This window comes from Myxine glutinosa, chromosome 5 (assembly GCF_964187855.1).
Source record: "Myxine glutinosa chromosome 5, kmMyxGlut1.1, whole genome shotgun sequence".
Taxonomy (NCBI): Eukaryota; Metazoa; Chordata; class Myxini; order Myxiniformes; family Myxinidae; genus Myxine; species Myxine glutinosa.
This window is the reverse complement of record NC_136265.1, coordinates 199,745,650-199,762,638: the sequence shown is the minus strand read 5'-3', so window position 1 is coordinate 199,762,638 and position 16,989 is coordinate 199,745,650. Positions and strand designations below refer to the sequence as shown.

At 39.4% G+C, this 16,989-nt stretch overlaps 1 protein-coding gene across 4 annotated transcripts in view; it reads left to right on the top strand.

Moving 5' to 3' along the window:
- LOC137426482 (uncharacterized) overlaps nt 1–13,224 on the top strand; it is a 28,775-nt gene extending 15,551 nt beyond the window's left edge. For 2 of the 4 annotated variants that reach the window (XR_013623673.1, XR_013623674.1), the window contains exons 2-3: nt 10,060–11,228; nt 11,674–13,224. Coding sequence is in view for 2 of the 4 variants with exons in the window: in XM_068115053.2 (XP_067971154.2) it covers nt 10,060–10,649 (590 nt within the window). In the remaining 2 variants the exon portion in view is untranslated. Of the gene's footprint in view, nt 1–10,059 lie in introns of all 4 variants that reach the window. The other 2 variants (XM_068115053.2, XM_068115054.2) reach the window with 1 other exon arrangement.
- Nucleotides 13,225–16,989: the final 3,765 nt, after the last annotated feature.

The following is a 16,989-nucleotide window of genomic DNA, read 5'->3' as shown; positions in this document are numbered from 1 at the left end:
AGAGTAATTCTAAAGGGTAATTATAATTATGGGTTCTAAAGGGTAATTATAAAAGGTTATAAAGGGTGATTCTAGAGAGTTCAAAGGGTAATTCTAAAGAGTAATTCTAAAGGGTAATTCTAAAGGATAATTATAATGGGTTCTAAAGGGTAATTCTCATGGGTTCCAAAGGGTAATTATAATGGGTTCTAAAGGGTAATTATAAAAGTTTCTAAAGGGTAATTCTAGAGAGTTCAAAGCGTAATTCTAAAGAGTAATTCTAAAGGGTAATTCTAAAGGGTAATTCTAAAAGGTAATGCTAAAGGGTAGTTCTAAAGGGTAATTCTAAAAGGTAATTCTAAAGAGTAGTTTGAAAGGGTAATTCTAAAAGGTAATTCTAAAGAGTAGTTCTAAAGGGTAATTCTAAAAGGTAATTCTGAAGGGTAGTTCTAAAGGGTAATTGTCCCCCGTCGCTCAGCGGAGCGAAAGGGGGACTATGGCTTTCCCCTCCGTCCGTGTGTCTGTCCGTCCGTCCGTGCGGGCGTGTGTGCGTGCGTGCGTAAGCGAAGGACCGCATTCGAATTTGGTGTGTAGGTGCAACCCACGTAAAAATCCAAGATGGCCGCCGCCATGTATGTCTGATGCCATGTATGTCTAAACCTTGTAACCTGCATATCTTGAAAAATAAGCGAAGTCCCAACTTCTAATCTGGTGTGTGGGTGTATCTAGGCATAAGGAAGAACGCTATTGAAAATTGGGTCGCCACGTCAAAATCCAAGATGGCCGCCGCCATGTATGTCTGAACATTGTGAGATGAATATCTTGAAAAATAAGCGAAGTACCAACTCCTAATTTGGTGTGTGGGTGTATCTCGGCATAAGGACGAAAGCTATTGAAAATTGGGTCGCCACGTCAAAATCCAAGATGGCCGCCACCATATATATGTCTGAAACCTGTGAGCGAAATATCTCGAAAAATAAGCGAAGTACCAACGTCTAATCTGGTGTGTGGGTGTATCTAGGCACAAGGAAGAACTCTGTTTAAAATCGGGTCGCCACGTCAAAAGCCAAGATAGCCGCCGCCATGTATGTCTGAAACTTGTGAGATGAATATCTTGAAAAATAAGCAAAGTACCAACGTCTAATTTGGTGTGTGGGTGTATCTAGGCATAAGCAAGAACGCTGTTTAAAATTGGGTCGCCACGTCAAAATCCAAGATGGCCGCCGCCATGTATGTCTGATGCCATGTATGTCTGAACCTTGTAACCTGCATATCTTGAAAAATAGGCGAAGTACCAACTTCTAATCTGGTGTGTGGGTGTACCTTGGCATAAGGAAGAACGCTATTGAAAATTGGGTCGCCACGTCAAAATCCAAGATGGCCGCCGCCATGTATGTCTGAACCTTGTGAGATGAATATCTTGAAAAATAAGCGAAGTACCAACTTCTAATTTGGTGTGTGGGTGTATCTCGGCAAAAGGAAGAATGCTTTTGAAAATTGGGTCGCCACGTCAAAATCTAAGATGGCCGCCACCATATATATGTCTGAACCTTGAGCGAAATATCTTGAAAAATAAGCGAAGTACCAACTTCTAATCTGGTGTGTGGGTGTATCTAGGCACAAGCAAGAACGCTGTTTAAAATTGGGTCGCCACGTCAAAATCCAAGATGGCCGCCACCATATATATGTCTGAAACTTGTGAGCGAAATATCTCGAACAATAAGCGAAGTACCAACGTCTAATCTGGTGTGTGGGTGTATCTATTGGGTCGCCACGTCAAAATCCAAGATGGCCACCGCCATGTATGTCTGAACCTTGTGAGATGAATATCTTGAAAAATAAGCGAAGTACCAACTTCTAATCTGGTGTGTGGGTGTATCTCTGCATAAGGACGAACGCTATTGAAAATTGGGTCGCCACGTCAAAATCCAAGATGGCCGCCACCATATATATATATGTCTGAAACTTGTGAGCGAAATATCTCGACCAATAAGCGAAGTACCAACGTCTAATCTGGTGTGTGGGTGTATCTATTGGGTCGCCACGTAAAAATCCAAGATGGCCACCGCGATGTATGTCTGAACCTTGTGAGATGAATATCTTGAAAAATAAGCGAAGTACCAACTTCTAATTTGGTGTGTGGGTGTATCTCGGCATAAGGAAGAAGGCTATTGAAAATTGCGTCGCCACGTCAAAATCCAAGATGGCCGCCACCATATATATGTCTGAACTTTGTGAGCGAAATATCTTGAAAAATAAGCGAAGTACCAACTTCTAATCTGGTGTGTGGGTGTATCTCGGCATAACGAAGAACGCTATTGTAAATTGGGTCGCCACGTCAAAATCTAAGATGGCCGCCACCATATATATGTCTGAACCTTGTGAGCGTAATATCTTGAAAAATAAGCAAAGCACCAACTTCTAATCTGGTGTTTGGGTGTGTCTAGGCACAAGGAAGAACGCTATTTAAAATTGGGTCGCCACGTCAAAATCCAATATCGCCACCTCCATGTATGTCTGAACCCTGTGAGCGAAATATCATATCATAGCATGTTTTCTGCGTCTTAAACTTTGTCAACTCACATCACTTCACCGACGGGGGACCGAGGCGTAACGCTTGTTCTAAAGAGTAGTTCTAAAGGGTAATTCTAAAAGGTAATTCTGAAGGGTAGTTCTAAAAGGTAATTCTAAAGAGTAGTTCGAAAGGGTAATTCTAAAAGGTAATTCTGAAGGGTAGTTCTAAAGGGTAATTCTAAAAGGTAATTCTGAAGGGTAGTTCTAAAGGGTAATTCTAAAAGGTAATTCTAAAGAGTAGTTCTAAAGGGTAATTCTAAAAGGTAATTCTGAAGGGTAGTTCTAAAGGGTAATTCGAGAGAGTTCAAAGGGTAATTATAAAAGTTTCTGAAGGGTAATTCTAGAGAGTTCAAAGGGTAATTCAAAAGAGTAATTCTCAAGGGTAATTCTAAAGGGTAATTATAATGGGTTCTAAAGGGTAATTATAAAAGGTCGTAAAGGGTGATTCTAGAGAGTTCAAAGGGTAATTCTAAAGAGTAATTCTAAAGGGTAATTCTAAAGGATAATTATAATGGGTTCTAAAGGGTAATTCTAATGGGTTCCAAAGGGTAATTATAATGGGTTCTAAAGGGTAATTATAAAAGTTTCTAAAGGGTAATTCTAGAGAGTTCAACGGGTAATTCTAAAGAGTAATTCTAAAGGGTAATTCGAAAGGGTAATTCTAAAAGATAATTCTAAAGGGTAGTTCTAAAGGGTAATTCTAAAAGGTAATTCTAAAGAGTAGTTCTAAAGGGTAATTCTAAAAGGTAATTCTAAAGAGTAGTTCTGAAGGGTAATTCGAAAAGGTAATTCTGAAGGGTAGTTCTAAAGGGTAATTCTAGAGAGTTCAAAGGGTAATTAGAAAAGTTTCTGAAGGGTAATTCTAGAGAGTTCAAAGGGTAATTCTAAAGAGTAATTCTAAAGGGTAATTCTAAAGGGTAATTCTAATGGATAATTATAATGGGTTCTAAAGGGTAATTCTAATGGGTTCCAAAGGGTAATTATAATGGGTTCTAAAGGGTAATTATAAAAGTTTCTAAAGGGTAATTCTAGAGAGTTCAAAGGGTAATTCTAAAGGGTAATTCGAAAGGGTAATTCTAAAAGATAATTCTAAAGGGCAGTTCTAAAAGGTAATTCTAAAGGGTAATTCTAAAAGGTAATTCTAAAGAGTAGTTCTAAAGGGTAATTCTAAAAGGTAATTCTAAAGAGTAGTTCTAAAGGGTAATTCTAAAAGGTAATTCTAAAGAGTAGTTCTGAAGGGTAATTCGAAAAGGTAATTCTGAAGGGTAGTTCTAAAGGGTAATTCTAGAGAGTTCAAAGGGTAATTAGAAAAGTTTCTGAAGGGTAATTCTAGAGAGTTCAAAGGGTAATTCTAAAGAGTAATTCTAAAGGGTAATTCTAAAAGGTAATTCTAAAGGGCAGTTCTAAAAGGTAATTCTAAAGAGCAATTCTAAAGGGTAATTCTAAAAGGTAATTCTAAACCCTCTAAAAGGTAATTCTAAAAGTTTCTGTCAACCCTCGACTCTGATTCTGCAACTGGACCTGACGGCATCAGCCCACGGGTCCTAAAATCTTGTTCTTCCGCTTTCACTCCCTCTCTCTGTTCTCTTCACACTCTCTTTTGCTCAAGGTCATCTGCCATCTGCTTGGAAATCTGCCAACATCACCGCTTTGCACAAAAAAGGTGCAAAAACAGATCCCAGCAACTACAGACCAATCAGCCTTCTCTCAATTATCAGTAAAGTCATGGAATCCATCATTGCTTCAGATATGAAATCTTTCCTCTTCTCCAATGGCTTGATCTCTGATCATCAATTTGGTTTCAGACCTGGTCACTCTACTGTGGACATGCTGCTACTGCTTTCTCAGCAATGGATGGAGGTCCTCAATGCCAAACAGGAAATTAGAGCTGTCTCCCTTGACATATCACGTGCCTTCGATACGGTCTGGCACCCCGCTCTGCTCACCAAACTCTCCTCTGTTGGTATCCATGGAAATCTCCACGCATGGCTGGCGGACCTCCTCTCTAGTCGTAGTCAACGTGTGGCCCTGAATGGGTTTCTCTCATCTCCTCTTCCTGTTCAGGCTGGAGTTCCCCAAGGCAGTGTTCTGGGCCCTGTGCTTTTTCTGGTCTTCATCAATGATCTCTCCGACTCTCTTGAAAATCCTCTCTATCTCTTTGCTGATGACTCTACTCTCTGTCGCTCCATTCTTCATCCCTCAGATCGGCAGTCTGCAGCCTCCTCACTCTCTGCAGACCTGGACAAAATCACAGACTGGGCAAACAAGTGGAACATGTCTTTCAATCCTGACAAATCTCACACTCTTACGATGTCTCTCCGAAAAGATCGACTGGACAACCCTCCCATCTACTTTCTGAATAATCCTCTCCAAGAAGTTCTGTCACTCAAACTTTTGGGTCTCACTATCTGCCATGATCTTTCCTGGGAAAACCACATTTCAAATCTGGCCTCCAAAGCCAGTCGCCGACTGGGCATCCTCCGTCGTGCGAAGTCCTTCCTTGGCACACCTGAGCTCCTCAACACGTACAAGGCTTTCATCCGCAGCTCAATGGAATACTGCTCTCCCCTCTGGGCTGGTGCTCCTGTCTCACACCTAGCTCGTCTTCACGCTGTTGAAAGCAAAGCATTCAGAATCATTGGAATCTCCCGCGATGAAGCAAACTCCAAGGGCCTCTCACTCACTCACCGCAGGCAGGTTGGTGGTCTTTCCGTCTTCTACCGAATCCTCTCTGGCCTTGCCCCCCCAGCTCTCTCTGGGCTCTGTGCCGGAAATATTCCTACAGGTCGCACAAGATCTGCCTGCAACCCTCTTATGGTTAAACTGCCAAAATCAAGACTCTCTGCTCAGCTTCACTCCTTCATTCCCCTTTTCTCCCACCTCTGGAACAAACTCCCTCACTCTCTTCAATCCCACTCCACCCTCCAGGTCTTTAAAACAGCTGTTCACCACCATCTCTTATCTTCCCCCATCCAAAACCTTGATCTTTTCTATCCCCGATAATTTCACCCCAATTCCACTTTTTGAAATACCAACTTCTGTCCTGGAAGTCCTTGGTGTCCTTGGTGTCCTTGTGTTTTATACTTCTCCCACCCCCCCCCCACCCCCCCTTCCCACGCCTCCTCCCCCCAAGCCCTCTCCCTCCCACACATCTCCCTGCTCTTAAATGTTGTGTGCTCTCAAGTGTTTGTGTGCTTCCCATTCTCTTGTCTTCCGCTCCCTCTTTTTATATATTTTGTTTGTCTGGTTGATTTGTTTGTGAAGTAAATGTCAGCTCTTTCACGAGCCTCGATTCAGTATACAAAAAAACAAAAACAAAAACAAACGGTAGTTCTAAAGGGTAATTCTAAAAGGTAATTCTAAAGGGTAGTTCTAAAGGGTAATTCTAAAAGGTAATTCTAAAGGGTAGTTCAAAAGGGTAATTCTAAAAGGTAATTCTAAAGGGTAGTTCTAAAGGGTAATTCTAAAAGGTAATTCTAAACGGTAGTTCAAAAGGGTAATTCTAAAAGGTAATTCTAAAGGGTAGTTCTAAAGGGTAATTCTAAAAGGTAATTCTAAACGGTAGTTCAAAAGGGTAATTCTAAAAGGTAATTCGAAAGGGTAGTTCAAAAGGGTAATTCTAAAAGGTAATTCTAGAGAGTTCAAAGGGTAATTATAAAGAGTAATTCTAAAGAGTAATTCTAAAGAGTAATTCTAAAGGGTAATTCTTAAGGGTAATTCTAAAGGGTAATTCTAAGAGTAATTCTAAAGAGTAATTCTAAAGAGTAATTCTAAAGAGTAATTCTAAAGAGTAATTCTAAAGAGTAATTCTAAAGAGTAATTCTAAAGAGTAATTCTAAAGAGTAATTCTAAAGAGTAATTCTAAAGAGTAATTCTAAGAGTAATTCTAAAGAGTAATTCTAAAGAGTAATTCTAAAGAGTAATTCTAAAGAGAAATTCTAAAGAGTAATTCTAAAGGATAATTCTAAAGTGTAATTCTAAAGAGTAATTCTAAAGGATAATTCTAAAGTGTAATTCTAAAGAGTAATTCTAAAGGGTAATTCTAAAGGGTAATTCTAAAGGGTAATTCTAAGATTAATTCTAAAGAGTAATTCTAAAGAGTAATTCTAAAGAGTAATTCTAAAGAGTAATTCTAAAGAGAAATTCTAAGAGTAATTCTAAAGTGTAATTCTAAAGAGTAATTCTAAAGGGTAATTCTAAGAGTAATTCTAAAGAGTAATTCTAAAGAGTAATTCTAAAGAGAAATTCTAAAGAGTAATTCTAAAGGATAATTCTAAAGGGTAATTCTAAGAGTAATTCTAAAGAGTAATTCTAAAGTGTAATTCTAAAGAGTAATTCTAAAGAGTAATTCTAAAGAGTAATTCTAAAGAGAAATTCTAAAGGGTAATTCTAAAGGGTAATTATAATGGGTTCTAAAGGGTATTTATAAAAGGTTATAAAGGGTAATTCTAGAGAGTTCAAACGGTAATTCTAAAGAGTAATTCTAAAGGGTAATTCTAAAGGATAATTATAATGGGTTCTAAAGGGTAATTATAAAAGGTTATAAAGGGTAATTCTAGAGAGTTCAAAGGGTAATTCTAAAGAGTAATTCTAAAGGGTAATTCTAAAGGATAATTATAATGGGTTCTAAAGGGTTATTATAAAAGGTTATAAAGGGTAATTCTAGAGAGTTCAAAGGGTAACTCAAAAGAGTAATTCTAAAGAGTAATTCTAGAAAGTAATTCTAAAGGGTAATTCTAAAGAGTAATTCTAAAGGGTAATTATAAAAGTTTCTAAAGGGTAATTCTCAAGAGTTCAAAGGGTAATTCCAGAGAGTAATTCTAAAGGGTAATTATAAAGAGTAATTCTGAAGGGTAATTCTAATGGGTTCTAAAGGGTAATTAGAAAAGGTTATAAAGGGTAATTATAATGGATTCTAAAGGGTAATTATAAAAGTTTCTAAAGGGTAATTCTAGAGAGTTCAAAGGGTAATTCCAAAGAGTAATTCTAAAGAGTAATTCTAAAGGGTAATTCTAAAGGGTAATTATAAAAGGTTATAAAGGGGAATTCTGGAGAGTTCAAAGGGTAATTCCAGAGAGTAATTCTAAAGGGTAATTATAATGGGTTCTAAAGGGTAATTATAAAAGGTTATAAAGGGTAATTCTAGAGAGTTCAAAGGGTAATTCTAAAGAGTAATTCTAAAGAGTAATTCTAAAGGGTAATTCTAATGGGTTCTAAAGGGTAATTATAAAAGGTTATAAAGGGTAATTCTAGAGAGTTCAAAGGGTAATTCTAAAGAGTAATTCTAAAGAGTAATTCTAAAGGGTAATTCTAATGGGTTCTAAAGGGTAATTATAAAAGGTTATAAAGGGTAATTCTAGAGAGTTCAAAGGGTAATTCCAGAGAGTAATTCTAAAGGGTAATTATAATGGGTTTGAAAGGGTAATTATAAAAGTCTCTAAAGAGTAATTCTGAAGGGTAATTCTAAAGGGTAATTATAATGGGTTCTAAAGGGTAATTATAAAAGGTTATAAAGGGTTATTCTTGAGAGTTCAAAGGGTAATTCTAAAGAGTAATTCTAAACGGTAATTCTAAAGGGTAATTATAATGGGTTATAAAGGGTAATTATAAAAGGTTATATAGGGTAATTCTAGAGAGTTCAAAGGGTAATTCGAAAGAGTAATTCTAAAGGGTAATTATAAAGAGTAATTCTAAAGGGTAATTCTAAAGGGTAATTATAATGGGTTCTAAAGGGTAATTATAAAAGGTTATAAAGGGTAATTCTAGAGAGTTCAACGGGTAATTCTAAAGAGTAATTCTAAAGGGTAATTATAATGGGTTCGAAAGGGTAATTATAAAAGGTTATAAATGGTAATTCTAGAGAGTTCAAAGGGTAATTCTAAAGAGCAAGTTTAAAGGGTAATTCTAATGGGTTCTAAAGGGTAATTCTAGAGGGTTCAAAGGGTAATTCTAAAGAGAAATTCTAAAGGGTAATTTTCATGGGTTCTAAAGGGTAATTATAAAGGTTTCTGAAGGGTAATTCTCAAGGGTAATTCTCAAGGGTAATTATAGTGGGTTCTAAAGGGTAATTATAAAAGGTTATAAATGGTAATTCTAGAGAGTTCAAAGGGTAATTCTAAAGAGCAAGTTTAAAGGGTAATTCTAATGGGTTCTAAAGGGTAATTCTAGAGGGTTCAAAGGGTAATTCTAAGGCCTTTCTTTCTGCACATCATGCACATAAATTTTGCCCACACCTCCCCTCCAGACCAGCGAGATGACATCTGTCTGACACGCAGGTCTTTGCAGAATGAGATTTATGCCTTTCGGTCACAAATTTATGTGCATGACGTCAGTGTCACGTCACATCTAAGGCCAGTGTGCTCCTTTCGTCTAATTTATTACTCCTGACTGTAAACCTCCTAACTGGTGATCAGCAGGGCAGAGACAATGTGTTCTTGTGGCAGGTGACATTTGTTGCTAACAGGTGGTGCAGCAAGCGCTGTGATGGGGCTCGACCTGTGCGTTCTCGACCTTCCTCGTCAAGTTAGGGGGTTAACAAGCTTTATTTATTAACGAGCTTATTATGGTCACGAGTAAACGATTCGCCGTATGTCGGCCAGATGAGCTCATAGCAAGGGAGAAATCTGGATGGGGGCTCTGCTTTCATTTATTCAGCAGTAATAGACCTGGGTTCAGGCAAAATACCAGAATATAAATATACTTATACAGTATATTGAAAAATCAAAAAAACTTTGTCATTTGTTACCTCCGCCACCAAAGGTGGATGGAGGTTATTTTTACACCCCCGTCTGTCTGTCAGTTTCTGAACAAAATATCTCAAAGTTGTGGACGGATTCGGACAAATTTTGGTAGAGAGGTAGCGAATGTGTGACGAGGACGAGATGATTAGATTTTGGTGAAGATCCGGATCCGGATTCGGCTACTGGAATTTTTAAAGTGCTTCTTCACCATTGGGAGATCGGGACAAAAATGATACATAGCCAGATATCTCAAAAAGGTGTGGATGGATTTGGACGAAACGTGGTGGATCGGTTGGGTGCCTGACAAGGAAGAATCGATTCAATTTTGGTGAAGATCTGAATATGGATTCGGCTACAATAATTAATTAATTAAGTGATTCTTCACCATTGAGAGATCGGGTGAAAAGCGGTGTATAACATGATTTTTTTTAAAGTTATGGACGAGTTATGAATAATCTTGGTGAATGAGTTGGTTCGGTGACAAGAACAAGCCGATTCGATTTTGGTTCAGGTCCGAATCCAGATCCGGCCTATTAGTGGGATACAAAACATAAACTGTTCTAGTTCAACGATGCCATTCAACGAACTTCATGATTGTCCCACATACATTAAGGCAAAGTGACCGGTAGTCATTGATGTGTTGAAACAACTCACTAAATCTACAACACTAAGGCAAACTGCTTATTGCGCTATTCATATTATATTAACGAGTTTGAATACGAAGTGAAAGGTTTGCTGGAATTTAAACGCAAACTGTCATTTGCAGGTGGTCCACGACCACGATATGGCAAGGACAAGAACGATGATATGCAGGGTGGCCCAAGACTGCGGAGTGGCATGAAGAGGGCACGGAATTCTCCTCTCGGAGAGGGAATGCGAGAAATTTGTGAAAAGGTCCAGAACCACTCGGCCGTCAATATGACACTCTCCCCGGAATTGCTTCAGAAGTGCAGCATGGCTGCCACTGGTAAGCCCCCGATGATGACAGAACCAGAAGGTCTTATGAGAGAATATTCCAAGCAGCACCCACGCAAGACGAGGGAGATTGAAGGGGCTGATGTACCACCCAGTGAAAACCCAAATAGAGGAAATCCCCCGATGGGATTGCGACCCACCGGTGAACCACCGGGTGCAATGCATGGGGCATCGCCTAAAGGTCACGTTCCACAACTGTCCGTAACTGGTCTTGAAGACCTTGTCGGTAAGATGGAGCTTCATGGTGATGAAGATGATGAAAATGACGATGATGATGAAGATAGCAAGGAAGAGGTTGAAAATGAGGAAGATGACATGGATGATGAAGAAGAGGAAGATGACGTGGATGATGAAGAGGAAAATGATGGCGATGAAAAATGATCAGTCATACTTCAGGTTGTAATTTTCCCTCCAAGGATAAGAGGTGTGCTCAAAATGTTTGACAAACAAATACTCATAATGGTCCAGGATAGGCCAAAGCTTTTCTCTTTAATCAGCCTGTCCCATGCGCAGCAGGAGATGGGGTTTTGTAATCACTTCTGTGTGTGTCTGTCTGTATGTGTCTGTCTGTGTGTGTCTGGGCCGTAACTCTGTCAACCGTAGTATTTCAACTATTGTCATCAAATTTTCACCAAATCTTTACTATGATAATATGGAAAAGGCAATTCAACAACTTTGTCAAAAGGTCAAAGGTCAGTGTCACATACAATCATTAACTTTTAATCAATTGACCTGAAATTTCAATTTATCATTTGAGTTTTGTCATCAATTTTTCAACAAAGCTTTATTGTGATAATATGGAGAAGAAAAACTAATAGTTTTGTCGAAAGGTTAAAGGTCAGTGACAACTAAAATCATCACTTTCATCCAATTGACTGAAAATTTCATCCAATTGAATGAAGCCTTTTGAGTTTTGTCATCAATTTTTCAACAAAGGTGTGTTACGAGAATATGAAGGAGGTAAATTAACAATTTTATCAAAAGATCAAAGGTCAGCGTCACATAAAATCATGAACTTTTAATCAATTGACCTGAAATTTCAATTTATCATTTGAGTTTTGTCAGCAAATTTTTAAACAAAGCTTTATTGTGATAATATGGAGAAGAAAAACTAATAGTTTTGTCGAAAGGTTACAGGTCAGTGACAACTAAAATCATCACTTTCATCCAATTGACTGAAAATTTCATCCAATTGAATGAAGCCTTTTGAGTTTTGTCATCAATTTTTCAACAAAGGTGTGTTACGAGAATATGAAGGAGGTAAATTAACAATTTTATCAAAAGATCAAAGGTCAGCGTCACATAAAATCATGAACTTTTAATCAATTGACCTGAAATTTCAATTTATCATTTGAGTTTTGTCATCAATTTTTCAACAAAGGTGTGTTACGAGAATATGAAGGAGGTAAATTAATAATTTTATCAAAAGGTCAAAGATCAGCGTCACATAAAATCACCAATTTTCATCCGATTGACCTGAAATTTAAAGAATTTGCATATTGGGTCACTGTAATGGTTCACCAATCAAAAGCTAGAAGCTCATTTTTTTAGATCAAAAGGTCAAAGGTCAAGGTTGCATAAAATCACCAATTTTCATCCGATTAACCTGGAATTTTAAGAATTTGCATATCGAGTTACCGAATTGGTTCACCAATCAAAAGCTAGAAGCTGATTTGTTTTTAGATCTTAAGGTCAAAGTTGCATAAAACCGTCAAATTTCATTCTGTATTTTCTTTAAACTGTTTTTGTTATTTGAGCATACGGAAGTAGTCGTCTGAATACAAATGGATGCGGACGGCCTTTGCATTTTCAGATGCTTTCTAGTTTCTTTTGAAATTATTTGCTTCTGTGTTAATTTTTCAAAAGCAATGGAGTGTTGCACAAGTACTCTTCAAGGTCTTACAACTTAAACTACAGCATGTAGTCTCGCATATTAGGTTTATCATATAATGTACCACAAATATAAGAAATGCAGGAATGCAAACTTCTTGTTTTGTTTTTTTCCCAAAAAATAATGATGGATTGCACCTTGCTTGGGGAACATATGCTACTTCTGCACCAAGGTTATCCTCAAATTCCTGCAAGGTGTGAGGCCTAATTTAGTAGAGCTTTTCTTTCAAATAGCCTTATTATCCTTCATAAAATGAAGAAGAATGCGACAGAATTCCAACTTGTTTCTTTGTCACCTGCTGAAAGTGTTTGGACAAACTGAAGATGGTTACAACCCGAGGTCCTCTTGGAGTATTCTTCTACCAGAGCAGATTCCCTGCTCATGTGACGTGCGGATGGCAAGAACCTCCCAGGAGTCCTCAACACTGTTACATCATCTCAGTTGCCTCTGATGTTCAGACATTCCGTGGCCTACCACATGACATGACGTCTTGTGCCGTACTTTCACTTCCAAATTTATTCACTTTACGATGGATAGCATTTGCAGACGAAGAAGCTTCACTCGTACGGAATCGAAGTCTCATTGCTCTCTGAGCTTCAACAATTGAGCCCAGTTGTAAAGAACAGGTGCACGACTGAAGACCTTTCCCTGGGTAGTTCAGCAACCCATGTTTCACAATAATAGACCCTAATCTGAAAACAAAATTCTCTTAACATCAAGATATTAACACATTCGTACATCTTCGATGTTTCGGTGTCACCCTTATGTCTTGGACCACTGTGAGTTTCACGTTTGTTGATCTTTTTGAGCAATCTCGTACAAGTATAATTACAGATTTACTAATACACATAAGTGAACGAATTATTTAATAATAACAATAATAATAATAATAATTGCAAACAAATTGTACTTGTGAAACACAAACTGTCTTCAATTGTCAATTGCATGTCACTGAATTATGTAAAGAAGGTAACATATCTACCTGACCTGCAGGTTTATATTCCTGCACTGTTTGTGAACTTTTTGCGAGTTTGTACAAAGCAACAATAAATTGTTTGACGTGTTCATCATTGTTTTACAGAGGCTGAGGTTTCTACACCAGGAACTGATTAACCTGAAAGAAAACGAAAACAAGTGCAATGCATATATATATATATATATCTGTAGAAAATAGACATTGATCAAATAAACAATCAATTATAATAACTAGCAACAGTACCTGCCCTATGGGCGGGGCTTCAATTGGGCGGCCCAAATGAAAAGACAAAATATCAGAAATTGAAGGCTTTTTTTTATTTTAAATGATTCATATAAACATCCGTTAAATCATATCACACGCAAATCATCAAAATCTAAACAGTATTTGTAGAATTTCAATAAAAGCCACATCACTGTTCATATCGGTAAATATTATTCCATCGTGTTTGGAGAAACTGGATAATTGGAAAAACTGGAAAATTGAAAAAATTTGGAAAACAATATAGCCTGTTTTACTCCAGGGAGTCCCAGGATTACCCACCTAAAATTTCGTTGCGATCAGTTCAGCCGTTTTTACGGTACCTGGGAACGGACGGACGGACAGACATTTGGTGAATTATCGTAAGATTTTGTGAAGTTGAACTGATTGTTTATGTATTCATTGTAAGCATTAAAGGAGAAAATGATTTGAATTCAAGATATTATAAAGATCAAATTGTCTGCGCTCTTTATGATATGGCTCATTGTAAAGAACTCTCCATGGGGAATAAAATATGTTAATGATGATGTCATAGGTGCCTCCATTATGACGTCATAATTCGACAAGTACAAAACTTCATCCAATCAAGATGCAATTTCTTGAGCGCCATGTCGGCATAAAGTGGTGGAGAAAAAAAAAAATGAAGACGTCATCGGTCACGTGGTTCGGCCGCTATCTTGGAAAAACTTTGCACCTCTATATCTCCGGAACTTTCTAGTGTCTTCTTACACCTCCAGAATTACATCTATGCATAGTAGAGAATTGCCTGAAGGTCGCTCCAAGTTTCATTCTTGTGGATGTGAACAAATGGAAAAAGGATTTTAAAAAAATTACATGAGAGTGGCATCAAATGCGATGGGGCTCTTGTGAGGCATTACCTGTGATGTCATCATCTTTGGACCAATTAGGTGCTGGCTTACTGTTTGTTTTTCTACAGGGTATAAGGCCTGTGAATTAGCTGCAACACAAATTGCACAAGCGCATGTAGACAAATACACGAGACAAAACCGGTCTTGACTTCACACAAACAGCCACTTAGCTTGCGGGAAGTGACGTCAATTCCCAAAGCACTCTGGGTACCCGCTACACAAGTATCGATGTTGCCTTTCCTTTCTCTGCGGCAGGTAGGCCAACTAAAGGAGAAATTTCCTCCTTCCCATGAATGCCAACCTTCTTCCCAAATAATCTTCAAAAATACTTATGGCCTGTGAGTGAGTACCGGTACTAGAAAAGGGGACGTAATTCAAGAATAGTCTGATTGTTTGTCTCATTATGTGTTATAGGTCTATTGTGGACACACTGCAATCACATTCAGACACCATGCTCTTTCTGAGCGGTGGTGCCAAAATGGAAATGTCCATCCCATCTCCAGACGGAATCAGGACAATAATTTTTGGGAAAATTATATTTTTATACAGGTATTGGTCTGAAGCAATGAAGCATTATTTGGCGATTTACGGATCAATGCCACTGGTTTGTTGAGTGTAAATGAGGAAGAGAGGTATTGCTTCGTTCTTTCTCTCAATTTGTGTGGAGTTCAAACAGGTGTGTGGAATGATGGGTTGCAATAGCAGACTTACAAATCCCTCAGGAGCAACCGAGGCAGGAAGTATTGGGAGAGTCAAATCATACTGCCATCTGCTTGGTGGCAGCACAACACTCAAGGGGTGGACAAAGAGGGAAGGAGATACCAATAGACCTGCTGTAAATAATTCCGTGAGCTTGGACGATATTTTGCAACAAACAAAATTTCAAACAACCATAACACATACTTCACTGTCATGGCACACATCTATCTATACCTTCATCCAACATGCCGGCGATTCAGGCCCATGGAGTTACAGAAGTCCTTTGCTGCAGTGTGGTGCCTTATTGACGAGGTGCCAATGCCATTGTAGATGGTGGCAGTTAAAATCACTTTATATGACGAAAAGGGATTAACGGAATGGGTGGTTTTAAGTTGGTCCATGTTGGCACAGAGACGGAGAGATGAGAATTGAGTCTGTTATGAGGATAGTACAGCACTCTGACAAAGAAGAGGTGGTTGTGAAGGAGGAAGTGCAGCAAAAGGTACTCTGGAGAGTTTGGGTGGGTGAGAGAAGTACAGAGACAGTGAGAATTGGAGTTCTTGATATAAACTGCAATAATGCCACCAGGGTTATAATGCTTTCACTCACTCACCGCAGGCAGGTAGGTGGTCTTTCTGTCTTCTACCGACTCCTCTCCGGCCTTGCTCCCCCAGCTCTCTCTGTGCTCTGTCCCCCAAATATTCCTACAGGTCGCACAACATCTGCCAGCAACCCTCTGATGGTTAAACTGCCGAAATCTCGGCTCTCTGCTCACCTTCACTCTTTCATTCCTCTTTTCTCCCACCTCTGGAACAAACTCCCACACTCCCTTCAATCCCACTCCTCCCTCCAGGTCTTTAAAACAGCTGTTCACCACCATCTCTTATCTTCCCCCATCCAAAACCTTGATCTTTTCTACCCCCACTAATTCACCCCAGATCCACCTTGTTTGAAATTCCAACTTCTTTCCTGGATGTCCTGGCAGTGTCCATATGTTTATACCTCTCCCACCCCCCCCCCTTCACATGCCTCCCCCCCAAAGCCCTCTCCCTCCCACAGATCTCTCGATGTCTCTGTAGTGAAATCGTATCCGTACTGAACCCGGGTGGGGATGCTCGCTGCTCGCTGTCATTGTTGTCCCCACTAGGGGCGTGACTATAAGACCCGTTGCTGTGTCAGTGCTCCGAGACTTCTCCCTTGTGACATGTTACATCGGTAGCCTCGTTAATGGTACGCCTTTATAGAATATCTAGCTTGCTTGCATTGACTGATATGAATGGCTTTATGAGATGTCGCATCGTATGCTTATTGTGTATTTCTACTTACAGGAATGATGTGATGATCTAAATGCAATTAAACCAAACCGTTGGACTAAAAGTTGTGCGGACCTGAATGGTTTTCCACGACACTTAATTGCATTTATGATCTGCTGACATGGCTGGCAACAAGACGTTGACGGTGTCCATTTTCAGCGCCGACCCACAAGCCACGGACGGAGGCTTGCAACTCAAGCACTGGCTCAAGCAACTGGAGCATCTCTTTAATGAGCCTGATACCGCTCCGACGCCTGCCGCGAAGCTGGCAATATTACACTCAAAAATCGACTACCGGGTCTACCACTCGGTCGCTCAATGCACGACGTATGATCTTACCGTCGCGGAGCTCAAGCGGCTTTATATAAAAGAAAAAAGCCCTGTGTATGCGCGTTATTTGCTGCAGACGCGACGGCAGCAACCCAACGAGCCTATGGATCATTACGCCCAGGAGCTCCGGCAGCTCATGCTGGACAGCGCCCAGCCACGGACTCCCGAGCAGGCTAAAGATGATCGACTTTTAGATGCCTTCATAGCAGGGGTCTCCTCTCAGGAACTACGTCTCAAACTCTTGGAGAAGACCGACCTGACCTTCGCTACGGCGGTTGAGCAAGCGACGGTGTATACTGAAGCACGGATGCAATCGAACGCCTATGATCGCACGCGCCTTTTGGCGGGCACCTCACTACACGCCCGGCCGGAGAGGACCACT